The sequence below is a fragment of the Solanum verrucosum genome, unplaced genomic scaffold (assembly GCF_900185275.1).
Source record: "Solanum verrucosum unplaced genomic scaffold, falcon-dt-bn FXZP01000101.1, whole genome shotgun sequence".
Classification (NCBI taxonomy): Eukaryota; Viridiplantae; Streptophyta; class Magnoliopsida; order Solanales; family Solanaceae; genus Solanum; species Solanum verrucosum.
In genome coordinates this window covers 799,368-814,055 of record NW_026020111.1, presented here as the reverse complement: position 1 = coordinate 814,055, position 14,688 = coordinate 799,368, and the positions used below count along the sequence as shown (strand labels likewise).

General features: G+C 34.1%; 1 protein-coding gene and 1 long non-coding RNA gene across 2 annotated transcripts in view; one reads left to right on the top strand and one right to left on the bottom strand.

Annotated features, from left to right (window-relative positions):
• LOC125825408 (uncharacterized) overlaps positions 1–7,520 on the top strand; it is a 22,845-nt gene extending 15,325 nt beyond the window's left edge. Inside the window, exon 2 of the long non-coding RNA XR_007442857.1 lies at positions 7,281–7,520. This is a non-coding gene — a long non-coding RNA (uncharacterized LOC125825408). The remainder of the gene's footprint in view (positions 1–7,280) is intronic.
• Positions 7,211–14,688, bottom strand: LOC125825405 (protein SULFUR DEFICIENCY-INDUCED 1-like). Its single transcript, XM_049504748.1, has 4 exons — positions 14,586–14,688; positions 14,180–14,392; positions 8,568–8,723; positions 7,211–7,620 (listed from the first exon to the last, which is right to left on the bottom strand). The coding sequence occupies exons 1-4, from the start codon at positions 14,664–14,666 to the stop codon at positions 7,213–7,215; spliced, it is 858 nt and encodes a 285-aa protein (XP_049360705.1). The 5' UTR covers positions 14,667–14,688; the 3' UTR covers positions 7,211–7,212.

The window sequence follows — 14,688 nt, the reverse complement described above, 5'->3', positions numbered from 1 at the left end:
GCAGTCCTTCAGGTTCTTCGAGATCAAGAACTTTATGCAAAGTTTTCTAAGTGTGAGTTCTGGTTGAACTCTGTCTCTTTCTTAGGCCATATTGTATCAGATGCAGGTATTGCGGTTGATACACAAAAGATTGAGGCCGTAAAAACTTAGCCCAGACCTATGACTCCAACTGAGGTTCGTAGTTTCTTGGGGTTAGCTGGGTACTACAGAAGGTTTGTAGAGGGGTTTTCTTCACTTTCAGCACCATTAACGAAGCTGACTCAAAAAACAGCTAAGTTCCAGTGGACTGAGGCTTGCGAGCATAGTTTCCAGGAGCTAAAGGACAGGTTGACATCAGCACCAGTTCTAGCATTGCCAGAGGGTTCAGAAGGCTATGCGGTGTACTGTGATGCTTCTGGGGTTGGGTTGGGATGTGTTCTAATGCAACATGGTAAGGTTATCGCATATGCTTCAAGACAGTTGAGGAAACATGAGAAGAACTATCCGACCCATGATTTAGAGTTAGCTGCAGTTGTGCATGCATTAAAAATTTGGAGACACTATTTGTATGGTGTTCATGTTGACATTTTCACAGATCATAAAAGCCTTCAATATATATTTAGACAGAAGGAGTTAAATCTGCGACAACGTCGATGGCTTGAGTTACTGAAAGACTACGACGTGGATATTTTATATCATCCAGGAAAGGCAAATGTAGTAGCTGATGCCCTCAGTCGAAGATCTATGGGTAGTTTATCCCATTTAGGTGTTGAGAAGCGGGAGCTAGTGTGAGAGCTTCATCAGTTGGCTAGTTTGGGAGTCAGATTATTAGAGGCAGACGATAGTGGGGTCACAATTCAGGATACAGCCGTATCATCTCTAGTTGTAGAAGTAAAATCACGACAACAAGAGGATCCTAACTTAGAGCAACTTAAAGCTAAGGCTCAGGATCAACAGTCTTTAGCATTTGATATAGCAGAAGATGGAGTCCTCCGATATAGCGGTCGATTGTGTGTTCCAAATGTTGCAGGGCTTCGACATCGAATTATGGAAGAGGCACATCATTCCCGTTATTCTATTCACCCTGGTTCGACGAAGATGTACCATGATATTAAGGAGATCTATTGGTGGCAGGGGATGAAGAAGGATGTTGCTGAGTTTGTGGCGCAGTGTCCTAACTGCCAACAGGTGAAGGTTGAGCACCAAAAGCCCGCTGGGCTAGTTCAGGAGATAGCCATTCCTTTGTGGAAGTGGGAAGCAATTAATATGGATTTTATTACAGGATTACCTCGATCTCATTGCAAGTTTGACTCTATTTGGGTAATTGTTGATAGACTAACAAAATCAACCCATTTCTTACCAGTCAAGGCTACTTTTTCAGCCGAAAACTATGCAGGGCTCTATATTAGAGAGATTGTTAGGCTACACGGTGTCCAGTATCTATTATCTCTGATAGAGGAGCATAATTTACCGCCAATTTCTGGAAGTCCTTCTAGAAAGGATTAGGTATACAAGTTAATCTTAGTACCGCCTTTCACCCTCAGACAGATGGCCAGGCTGAGCGAACAATTTTGACACTCAAAGATATGTTACGGGCGTGCGCGCTAGACTTCAAGGGAAGTTGGGATGACCACTTGCCTCTTATTGAATTTGCATACAATAATAGTTATCATTCTAGCATCGGGATGGCACCTTATGAGGCTTTGTATGGGAGAAAATGTAGATCCCCCATTGGATGGTTTGAGGTAGGTGAGTCAGGGTTGATTGGGCCCAATTTAGTCCAACAGACAGTGGAGAAAGTTAAGCTCATTCGGGAGAGGTTGCTAACAGCTCAAAGCCGACAAAAGTCATACTCAAATGTACGACGAAGGGACTTAGAGTTTTGTGTCGATGATTGGGTATTCTTAAAAGTCTCGCCTATGAAGGGTGTTATGCGATTTGGCAAAAAGGGAAAGCTTAGTCCAAGATTCATTGGGCCATACTAGATCCTTCGGAGGGTAGGACGTGTGGCTTATGAGTTAGAATTGTCTTCAGGGCTAAAATCTGTTCATCCAGTTTTCCATGTATCAATGTTACGGAAGTGTGTAAGAGACCCTTCTCGGGTTGTCCCAATTGAGGATGTTCAGATCACAGATGAGTTGTCCTACGAGGAGACTCCAGTTGCTATATTAGATCGGCAGGTCCGTAAATTGAGGACCAAAGAGGTGGCTTCGGTTAAAGTATTGTGGAGGAATAAAAATAGAGAAGAGGTGACCTGAGAGGCTGAGGATGGCATGAGGTCCAAATATCCTCACTTGTGTCATACCCCAGGGTGATGTCATATCAGTTTATATTAGGGCAGTAAGGTAAGATACCTATATATATATATACTATTACTTATTATTATTGTGGTTGTCGTCGTATGTCTGCTCGCTCTGTTGTGGTGGAGCTATAACGCTTAGCTATTTATGTTGTCATGTGAGACGCCTAGGTTAGAAATTTTGCATTCAGGTTCCTGGATAGTGACATTTACAAAAAATAAACTGCCTAAATTCTGGCAAGTCCTAAGGATTGAACAGTGTGCCTCAGATTTTTCATTCGAGGACGAATGTTTCTAAGGGGGGAGGAATGTAACACCCCAACTTTTTAAAACGTCTAAATTAACTCGTATCTTCGTGGAAAGACAAGAAGGGTGAGTAATAAATTAAGAATGATGTGGTATGTCCTATTTTAAGTGTTCAAGTGTTGCATCTCAAGTTTTGAAGTTAGGTAAGTGGCAAAATAAAAGTTGGCGGAAGTTATCGTAAGTTCCTTCTTAAAGATTTCTCTGAAATTTGGGTCAAATGTCTTGGAGGTTTTCTCCCAATCTATAAAGATTTATGGGTCCCACAAACTATCGAATCGAAGGTCTATGAGTCTAGTTTCCAACACATCAAACCGTTCATTCATACGACTTCAGAATAGAGAGATATTCGCATTTTCGTGGGACTGCGCAAGCAGGCACGTGAAGTGGGGCCCTAGGTCGGTGGAAAGTTGTATATATCTTCTTCTTCGAATTTTTTCTTCATTTTAAGCTAAATATACAGAGAAAACATAGAAACCCATTTTTAGGATCAAGTGAAATATAGATTTTCTCGACGTAAGTCCTTGACAAAAGTTGTTCTACGCGTTGGGCTCAACATCGTGGTATAATTTGTTTTATCGATTGCGTAGCATATCACATTTTAGTGTTGGGACAGCAGGGGTTTGAATATATTTGAAGGTTTTGAGGTGAATTACGAACCTAAGATCGAGGTAAGACCCTTCTTTCATCGACTCTAGCTTTTATAAGCAGCAGATAGCAATTTGCGATGAAAAATACATATCTTTTATTGTATTGTCATGGTATCTTTTATTTTGTGTGTTGATTATGGTCCTACCTTGTTGTAGTATCGAGGGAGTTATGAGTTAAAGTCTTTAGGCCACGTGAATTTAGCGAAAAAGGTATGTTAAGGCTATTCTCTTCCTATGGCATGTTTCCTTAAAGCTTAGGAGCAATGTGATTGAGTTGTTATCGTTGTTATACTTATAGCTATTATTGTTGATTGTTGGCTGCTCGAGTGCGTATAATCCTCTCTTATCGAGATTCTTATTCAGTAGTAACATTCGTATGTTGGACACGACTTAGAGGCTATTTGTATAGGTTGCCTATAACTAAATTGCTCACTTTTAGCTGTTGGATTGTTATTGTTGCCTTTGGGCTATTGTTGTTAGCTGCATAAATGTGATCTATGCCTAGCAGGGTTATGTTCTGCCTACAGGGCTATATGGATGCCTAAAAGGGCTATGAATTGCCTACGGGGCTATATTGATGCCTAGAAGGGCTATGAGTTGCCTACAGGGATATATATTGACGCCTAAGAAGGTTATGTGCTTCCTACAGGGCCATGTTGTTGCCTAAGAGGGCTATGAGTTGTCTATAAGATATGTTGATGCCTAAGAGGGCTATGTGACTGCCTGCGGGGCTAGGGGACTACCGATAGGTGTATACAGGTTGATTGGCACCTTTCGGGCTTATGGGGGCCTGAGTAGGTGGTCTTGTGTGCTGTTTGTACCTACCGAGCTTATGGGGGCTTGGTTAGGTTGTTGTTTTATTATTTTTGATAAATTTAGATTTAGAAGCAGGTCAGTACAATTATCTTATCCTTAATTTATTTATCAGATTATTCGAGTATATCAGGATACCTCATCATAGTCTATTGCCTTTCATACTCTGTACATTATTTTGTACTGACGCCCCATTGCCTTGGGGGCGCTGCATTCATGCATGCAGGTCCTGACAGATAACCGAGTAGACCTCCATATCAGCAGGATTGACTTTTATCCGATTGGTCAGCCCCTTTCTTCCGGAGCTGCCAGAGTTGGGAGGTTTGTTACCTTTTGTTGTATATATTCTCATGGGTAGGCTGGGGCCCTGTCCCACCAATCTTTACTACTCTTAGAAGCTTGCAGACTAGTGTGTGGGGTTTATAGCTACGTTATGGCCATGCTGGCCTATGTTGTTGGTTTGCAGAAGCTTATGAGCTGTTTGATGTATTGTACTGATATTTACCTGTTTTTAGTTTTGGAATAGATATCATAGTGGCCTCGACGGCCCAATCAGGACTTCTGTGCTAGTTGGATATTTCTTTATATGAACTCTTGGGAGTAGCTGGTTCTTTTGTAGATCTGTTGACAGGGGCCTTGCCGACCGAGGACTTAGTTTTAAGCCGAGATATACTTGTTTGTTTTCTTAATTGCATGTGACTGTCATGCGCTAATAGCAAATGGTTCAGCAGGGTCGGCTCGGGCCTGAGTTTTGGCTTTAGGAGTCAGTTGTGCCCCTTGAGTTTGGGGCGCGACAACACGTTAGTGATTTACCCATTTAAATAATGGGTTAAATTACAAGTCTTGTTGTTGTCTGCATCAATTATTTGGGCTTTATTATACATAGCTTCGGCTGCCATAAAGCTCCCCTTTTGTGTATACACCCAGCCCCAATTGCCCTGTAAACAATTCATGTACAATCTAATTTTCATTTCTAGTTGGTAATGTAGTCCCTTTTTATACATGGTATAGTGAATAAGAAAGACATTTTACCTCCATTGCAGCAACAGTACACACAAGTAGTGTCCCATGAAGGAGCTAAAAAGGGGAGAAATTTGAAGAAAAAGGGACCTTGTAAGCTTATACTACGAACCCTTCCCTTTCGATAACACAGAGTGATTTTGCTACACTTGAGGAGGCCTTGGACTTGGTTAATTGCAGGGTGCAGTATTAGTTTTCTCAATTTCTTTGGGCTCATATTTACCCTTGTAACTTTATGTATTAATGTTATCTTTCTAGTTATATATCAATCAATCAGTTGATAACTACAACTTAATAGAAATAAGAAACAAACCCCAAAATCTAGGAGGAAGAGGATGGCATAAAAAGAGAAAAGGATGTACTTACTTGTCGATTTCTCTAGATCTCTTAACAGTGAGCGCGTTGAACAAAAACAAAGGTAAAAGCTTTGAGTCTAGTTCATCCAGCAACAAATCACCATTGAAGCTGATGAGTCACCTCTCTCTCTCTCTAAAGAAGAAGGATTTCCCCAAAAGGGTGATCATTTTGTGAAATATAAAGAGGTTTGGGTGGGAAAACTCAAAAAAATTGGTGCAAATCTAAAAAGTTGTCTAATTTTAGGTTTGTCACCAAAATAAAAAATATTTAATAAAATAATAATACATAATTTTATTATATGCTTCCCTTAATCCTAATCCTAATAGGTTTCTAAATCAAAAACTTTAATTATAACACCTTGTCTTGTCTTTCTTTCTATATTCAAAGCTCTTGCTTGACACTTCTGAAATTAAGTGTTTTTTCATATAAATTTTTAATTTGCATGGAAAATAATATTGAAATGATGCAATTTGATCCTTGTGTTGCTCTGATTTTCTCAAGTCATATTCTTATTTTTCATAATAATGTTATTGATATATATTTATCTACGATCACTACATTTGCATTCTTCAGATGATGTCTTATGAATTGTGGCAACTGAAAGAGCTCGGTAATCCATGTCCAATGGAAAAATCAGCTATCGAAGTAGTGATAGATACTTTTGATGATGAGGAAGGAACTAGGTCCGAGCCAATTAGAATTGAAGGCATAAACAATGATTGTTGTATTTGCTTTAAATAAAATTGAACAAGAGGATACATGTGTGCGACGATACTTAATGCTTACAGTCATAGGTTTCATTCTGCTGGTATTATTCCTTGGTTAGATGAAAACAAAGACAAGATCCATGTGTCGGACTCATGTTAATGTTGTGAAAGGTACTCTGAAGGATGATACTCGTTCCTAAATATTTATCAACTAAAAAACTTGGCCGCGCGAAGCAATTGTGTTTGAATCAATTATTTTTTCTGTCAATTTTATATTCGTTATATTATCTTAGCACTTTTTTTCTCTTTCCTCAAACTTGAGTTTGGTTGCGCATGAAATTGGGCAATTTCTCTTATATGATAGGAGGCGGGGGAGCAGATTTGAGGTATCTAATGGTAATATTTCAACTAAAATGTGATAGACAGTTGGAGTTGGGTTGCATTAATCTCTAAGGTCTTATACAATTTGCTGTCAGATGGTTTTGATCGGGGATCAAACAGTTATACCCTAGTCTTTCTTATTATCGTTACTTGGCTAAGTGACTAAGTGTTACATATTATTTTCATTGTTTAATCTCCAAAGCAAGCAACAATGTGAAGAAAAAATGAATAGTATTCTCTCAGAGCTAGATGTTAATGGGATATCATAATTATTTTATCTGGTGGGGTGCCCTTGGGGCACATGAGTACTCCGATGAAATATATACTCAAATCAGCATACACACAGTATTTGGCAATGGATATATAGGAAAGAAGTGATCCTTGATCCGTGGACTTTCCATCAAACAAATTGAAACAAAGAAAGAAGAACATACTTCCTTTGAACAACATTATCCTCTTTAAAAAAGATGTATCCAACAAAAAATTGAATCGATCAAACTAATAGATTTCAGATAATAGAAAGTTAAACCAACAAAAAAAAAATAGAGTAGAATTCATTTCCAAACTTTGCCACAAGATCTCATCTACATCATAATTTACATAGTCCACAAACTTTTATTTATTTATTTATTTTCACCTAATTTGAATGACTCACATATTTCACACCTATCTATCCAATACCCACATATCACTAAAACAACAATCAACAAGCCAATTGATCTTTGAAAGTAGATATCTCCTCAAATATTGGTAGTCTTCTTGATTTCGGAGGAGCCCATTCATTTATAAGATGTTCAAGCCCATTCATGAAGTCATCATCCAAATTTAAGCCCGGAAGGTTTTGCAAAAATGGTGGTGGTTGTCTCGAATCTAGTTCCACTAGCAATTCTTCCACACGGTTCCTTGTTTTCGGATCTTCAGAACCCGCATAATTACCTCTCCAAACATTTTCAAGAATATTACGAGCTTCATCGTATCGAGCTTGCCTTATTAAACAATGGGTCAAATTACATGCCTTGTTGCTGTCTGCATCAATTATTTGGGCTTTCTTATACACAACTTCCGCTGCCATAAAGTTTCCCTTTTGCGTATAGGCCCAGCCCAAATTTCCCTGTAACAATTGTACAGTTTAAATTTTCGTAGCCCCTAATTATGAAACATTGCAATAATTTATGTATTTACTAAATGATGCGGAATACATTATATTTACACGTAGGGGTGTCAAAAATGAACTCAAACATAGGTAACCCGCCCAACCTGTCCAGAATTTTAAGGGTTGGACTCAAAATAATTTGAATTGGGTTCAATCTCAACTCATTCAAACTTAACCCATTTTAAGAGAATCCTCAATTGAGCCCAATTCAATCTTCAATTTCAACCCATTTTAAATAAATTGCTAAGATATGTTCCTATATTAAAGGTATGAATTATTATCTATGTAACATCTTTTAGGATTTATCTATCCATTTGTTACTTTTTAAAAAAAGATAATCTTGAGTTGAAATCGCATTATGATTATAAAAGTTAAATATCACTATGTTAAAATTATTGAGATTAATCAGGTCAAATTGGGCAGGTCAAGACCCAACCCGTTTTTTAGCCCATTTGAACCCAACCCATTTGAGCCCAAACTAAACTTGGGCGGGTCAAGACCCAACCCGATTTCTATTTCAACCCATTTTAATATCTCTAATTTCAACCCAATCTGCCCATTTGACACCCCTATTTACACATAGTGTATGTATACTATTGTATTTTCATTATGTGACATTTGTATTTTATGTAATACTTATATTTGTGTCATCACTAGAATATATATGGCTATTACGGCTTATTGAGATGAATGCGTATAACTAAAGAAAATGACATATTTTATGTGGTTAACATGTCTAATTGAAACATTTTATTGGGAGTGGAAGTATTCAATATATTGAAACATTATTGGTTCGAGTGTACGTCTAAATGGAAAATTTATATCCTGACAAGATTAAGGGGTTGGTTATGTATTAAGCCAATAACTTAATATTAAATAAGATAATAATAGGTGTGATTAATTACCAGAATTCTTGCCGTCTCTTGCCTAACAGAAACTTGAAACTTCTTGCCATGTGAACGAGCGGTTTTTGAAGGTTTACCATTGAAAACCTGCCCTTGGTATATTTGTCTGAACTTTTGTTTCAACAATGCTATTTGTTCATCTACTTTTCCACATTTCTACATACATGTAAAATACAATTATTTATTAGTCCATATATAGTGGGAGCAGTATATATATATAAATCAAATAAAAAATCTAGAAGAAAATCTAGAAATAACAGAAAACAAATCATTAGAATCAGAGAAAGATTTTTAAAAAAGTGAATGAACTAGATGAACTAATTTATGCAATGGAAGATCTTAATCTTTCAGAACAAGAATTAAAAGTATTTATGAATAAAGGGGAAACAGGAGGACCCCAAGGAAAATTCGAAAAATTTGGATCCAAATCCATTAAAGAAGAATGGCAAGAATATGAAAGGGATGATAATTTTTTTGCAAATAAAGCAAAAAAGAACAAAGACTTTATAAAACAATATCATAATGATAATAAATTCAGGTTCATGCCTAATAGACTCTAACAGGAGATATTGGAACCCAATTCCTAGATCTAGATTGTAAAAGAGATCCAGAAACAAGCCTAGATTTATGGTCTCAAAACATACTTCTATATTTCTTGCTAGGAAAGGAGTAAATTATATAGATGAAGAAAAATATATCATCATGATAAATACTTTTATAGGAAAAGTAAATGACTGGTTCTCTGGATTAACAGAAGATGCAGAAAAGATAGTAAAAAATGATAGCTTAGAAGGATTAAAAAATTCTTTACAAGAAGGTATAACAAATCTAAAGCAATAAATAGCAAATGAATTCTTTGGTGGACAAGGAAGCCCTATCAACAATAGGGAAAAAGCAAGAACAATTGCTAAAGAGCAATTAGAAAAATTACAAATCTGTAAAATGAGTTATATTCAAAAATACACTTGTGAATTCGAAAAATATTACTATAAGATATTTGATAGTGGTAAAGAAATGATACCATATCTTGAAAAATATTATATAAAAATTACCAAGCTTTTGGGCAAAATACTTCAGAGAAGAATATGAAAAAGAAAATAAGAAAGGAGACACTCTTGGTCAGAGAATAAGCTTCCTAAAAAATAGACTAAGTCAATTATGTATGTCACATAATATACAAAGAAAGGACAAAAGAATCAATACACAAATTTATTGTTTAGACACAAATACAGCCACCCAATGGGGATGTAACGAAGACAAACCCTATAAAAGGAGAAAACTCAGAAAGGGTTTAATCAAAAGGAAAAAAAATTCTAAACAGAATTATGTACCCAGAAGAAGATAATATAAAAAGAAAAAGGATTTTAAAAGAACAAAATCTGCAGAAAAATGCAAGTGTTACAATTGTGGTGAAGAAGGCCATAAAAGTTACGAATGTAACAAAATAAGAGTAAAAATATCAAAAATTGACAGAATAGAAATCGATTATGATCTAGAGTCAATAAAATCAATAGGAAGTGAAGACTTCTTTGAAGAATTATATGAAGAATATTCTACAGATTCAAATGAATCAGAATGAATAAAGAAATACAAAAGGAAGAAGACAATTCAGTTCATATATTAGAAACTGAAGAAGATCAAAGGGGTTATGCCCTAAAGGCAACTTTTGATGGAGAAATATTTAGAAAAATCCAAGGATTAAAACTAAATCTTAAAACGGAAGATAATTTATTAAATAGAATGCAAAGAATTTTTGCAAGAAATAAAATATCTTATCGTGAATATCAAGAAATAGAGAAAGTGATAGAAATTACCCAAACTACAGGAAAACATAAATTAAACCTGTTAACTAAGTCAATGATCGATCAAATACTTAGAAAAATTCCTAAAAAGAAAAGGAAAAAATGAACTATGTCCATTTAGGTGGCATTCAAATACTAGTCAAATCAACTTTTAAAGAAGGAATCAATTGTCCTATAGTCATTAATCTCTCAGATGAAAGATTCATGAATGCAAGAGAAGGAAATCTTGGTATAATTGAGGGAAACCTAGCTTACACCAAGCTTCTATTTACCTATTACCCAAAATACTGTATTTCACTAAAAGATGCGGATTTTAATGACGCATTAAGTTTACATTTCCAAATTAAAAGAAAAGATCTTTTTAAACCAGGTAGCCATATAATGAGTATTTATTATCAGGCATTATATATAGTTACAAATTTCAATTATGGAAAAATATGCAAAAATAAAGGAATGATCGAAATTGATCAAGAATGTTCAGGAATAGCAAGAATTGTTGAAGCAGAAATTCAACATGCTCAAATTCCAGAAGAATATGAAATTCAGTTTGGAAAAACACAAGAAATAGAAAGTCCTAGCAGCAGAAATTCTAGACTTTCAATAGATTATGGAAGAAATTCCATCAGAAAAAGTGTATATCTGATAAATATCCTAAAAGAATACTAGAAAATCCTAATATCACTAGAATCATGGGAAGAATCTATAATGGAACAGAATGGAAATCTCAAGAAATACTAATCCAAACAGGAGCTACAGCTAACCATATAAAAGGAATTCTAATAGAAAGATTACAAATTTACGAAGGAAATCCTTATAATTATAAAACCTTTGAGGGTAACAATTTTTGTTGTAAGAAGATGATAGACTTACCAATACAACTAGACACAATAAGAATAACAGTTCCATGTTATATTACAAATCACGAAAGTGATCAAAATCTTATCTTAGGAAATCTTTTCCTGAATAGTCTGGAAGACTATAGTATAGGAAAAAATGGTATAGAAATGATTTATAAAAATGAAACTTGTTTTATACCAAAAAAATAAATGCCAAAAGAGACTTCTTTTAAAGTATCAGTTTTCATAGAAATCACTTTCTATGATACTAAAATAACAACATGTTGTCAAATAGACAATGGATCTGAAGCAAGTTTAGCTAAACCTTTTGTTATAAAAGGATGGGATATAAATAAGAATAGTATATCAATGATTGGTATTACAAGAGACAAAGAAAAACTTTCTCAGTCTAAAGAAAAGGTAGAAATAATTTTAGGTTCAAAAATTGTTTCTATAAATAAATTATTTGCCTATGATAAACTGGAAACATATTTATTATTGGGAAATGATTTTTTACAACAATTTCAGGATTATCATCAAACATTGTATATGATAAGCCTTAAAACTCCTTGTGGACATTTTATTAAAGTCCCAAGAAAACAAAATCCTTATATTATTGAAAAGGAAAACAAAAGAAGATACTTAGAAAACCTAAGAAGAATCTCTTCCAAATGCCTTAACTTAGAAAAAATTAAAGAAAACTTGCAAAAATCATATGGAGAAAACCCCTTAGAAAGGTGGGAACAAAATCATGAAAGAGCAATTTTAACACTAAAAGATCCTAGTATAGTCATTAGGGTAAAACCTATGCTCTACAATGAAGACGATAAAATTGAATTTAAAATTCAAATTAAAGAATTACTTAATTTAAAATTAATAAGAATAAGTAAAAGCCCTCACAGTAGACCAACATTCATGGTAAGATACCATGCTGAAATAAAAAGAGGAAAAGCTCGTATGGTTATAAACTACAAAGAGCTTAATAAAAATTGCATATTTGATGGATATTTTATCCCAAATAAAAATAATTTAATAAACCTAACAAAAGGAAAAACTTATTTTTCAAAAGTCGACTGTAAAAGTGGATTTTGGCAAATAAAATTGGCAGAAGACTCTATTCCATTAACAACTTTTAGCACTACGAATGGATTGTCATGCCCTTTGGGCTAAAAAATGCCCAACAAATATTTCAAAGAAAAATGGATAAAATATTTTCTGAAAAAGAATTTCTAATAGTCTATATAGACGATATATTAATATGTTCAAAAACTTATGAAGAACATCTAAAGCATCTAAAAATGTTTTCAGAAAGATTTTAGAAAATGGAATCGTCTTAAGCCAATAAAAGGCAGACATAAATAAAAATGAAATAGAATTCTTAGAAATGATTATTTCAAAAAATGAAATTGAACTTCAATCACACATTTCAAAAAAGATAATAAACTTTCTTTGTATATTATGTGACATAATTGACTTAATCTATTTTTTAGGAAGCTTATTCTCTGACCAAGAGTGTCTCCTTTCTTATTTTCTTTTTCATATTCTTCTCTGAAGTATTTTGCCCAAAAACCTAGTAATTTTTTATAATATTTTTCAAGATATGATATCATTTCTTTACTACTGTCAAATATCTTATAGTAATATTCTTCGAATTCACGAGTGTATTCTTGAATATAACTCATTTTACAGATTTGTAATTTTTCTAATTGCTCTTTAGCAATTGTTCTTGCTTTTTCCCTATTGTTGATAGAGCTTCCTTGTCCACCAAAGAATTCATTTGCTATATATTGCTTTAGATTTGTTATACCTTCTTGTAAAGAATTTTTTAATCCTTCTAAGCTATCACTTTTTACTATCCATCATATTAATAGAGCACTTCCTGAAATGGAAAAAACATACTTAAGTACTTGCTTAAGATCTAGATTATAGCTATTCATGAAATGAAGTTGCTTAAAATAAATGAGTATTTTGCATATAAAGATGCTCAAAGAATTCTAAAAAAATGTGTGCTTTTTACAGCATAAATTTCGCAACCCTGATAATAATCAGATGTATTCATATCATTTATAATTACTTCAGGGTAATTAATGCATGAACCTTTTTTGTAGTATAATACATATTGAGAAGTATATAAATATGCTTTCTCTAATAGTTTAAACTTTTAGATGAGATGGTCACACACTTCAACATGATATCTGAGCACTTAAACTTTTAGATGTGGTCATCGTACATGTATTTAGGTTAAAAAATATGATGTTACAATGTAAGTGAAACAGTTTATGTACCATCCAAAGTTGCACCATGTTAGTGAAACATTAAATTCCCCTTTTCCTATGTAATTTCCTTTTCTTGGTTTTTATTGTCCAATTCCAATATCCAAAATTCTGCCCCAACTAATATCTTGGATTTTCATAGAGTATAGAATAAAAGTGATCTTCACTATAAAAAAATATATATTCCATTTTCAAGACTTTAATTAACTCACCGTACCACATTATTTGGTGGTTTCTCCCTATATAATGATGACCAAAAAATGAAACATTATGAATAAATAGTGTTTAGTATATTTATGAGCTCGTTATTGAAATTGAATGAGACTCGCCGTCCTGAAAAATACTATACCAAATCAGATTTGTCATCCTTCTTGATTTTATCTCATGTCGATATGCAATGTTAGAGCCACATATTGATTGAAGATTATCTTTTTAATTCTATGAATTTGAACAATTATTACCTTATAATGTATGCAAGGCTGGAGCTAAGTTTTTGTCGTTTATGAGTTCAGTTGAATTTAGCAGTTGTGATTTTAAACTCTCTCTCTATAAATATATATCTTGAAAATCTATTGAATATGTACGATTATTAATTTAAAACCAAATAATTTTAAAATAGTAAAATTCAAACTTTAAATTCTGAAAACTTATCAGGTTGATTAGGCTAAAAAAAATGAAGAGGAATAGTAATTGATATATACCTTGAAGAGGTCAAGAAGGACATTATCAAGGGATTCCTGTGCCTGTTTGGAGCAGAGACATCTAAAAGAATTAATAGCTTCAATAGCCTCTTCACTTCTATCAAGTTGTTTCATGACTATTGCCATATCTTTAAGGGCACTATCCACTCTATCTCCTCCATTTATTGCCTTCCAAAACCATACTATGGCTGCTTCTGGCTCCTTCTGAACTATCTGAAATACATGCATGTCCATATGTTTGAATCGATTTTTACTCAGCATATAAATTCGTAACCAATATGCTATTGTATTTAACTTTCAATTAATCACGAAAGCGGTGCAAAAGAAGTTGATCTAATGATATAAGATTTAGAGTGGATGAATTAATTTGAAATGAGTGAATTTGGGAAATTAAAAGTGAATTTACCTGAGCATATTTGGCTCTAACATAAGGTCCATCACCTGAAGGAACCTTATGAACAACATGAAACAATACTTCCTTCTTCATTATTCTCTCTTTATAAATGCAA

Coding starts and splice junctions, on each gene's coding strand:
- LOC125825405 (XM_049504748.1), bottom strand. CDS start 14,666: ATGAAGAAGGAAGTATTGTTTCATGTTGTTCATAAGGTTCCTTCAGGT. Junction 8,724..14,179: donor TCCTTCTTGACCTCTTCAAG/GTATATATCAAT, acceptor ACATGTATGTAG/AAATGTGGAAAAGTAGATGA. Junction 7,621..8,567: donor AAGAGACGGCAAGAATTCTG/GTAATTAATCAC, acceptor CAATTGTTACAG/GGAAATTTGGGCTGGGCCTA.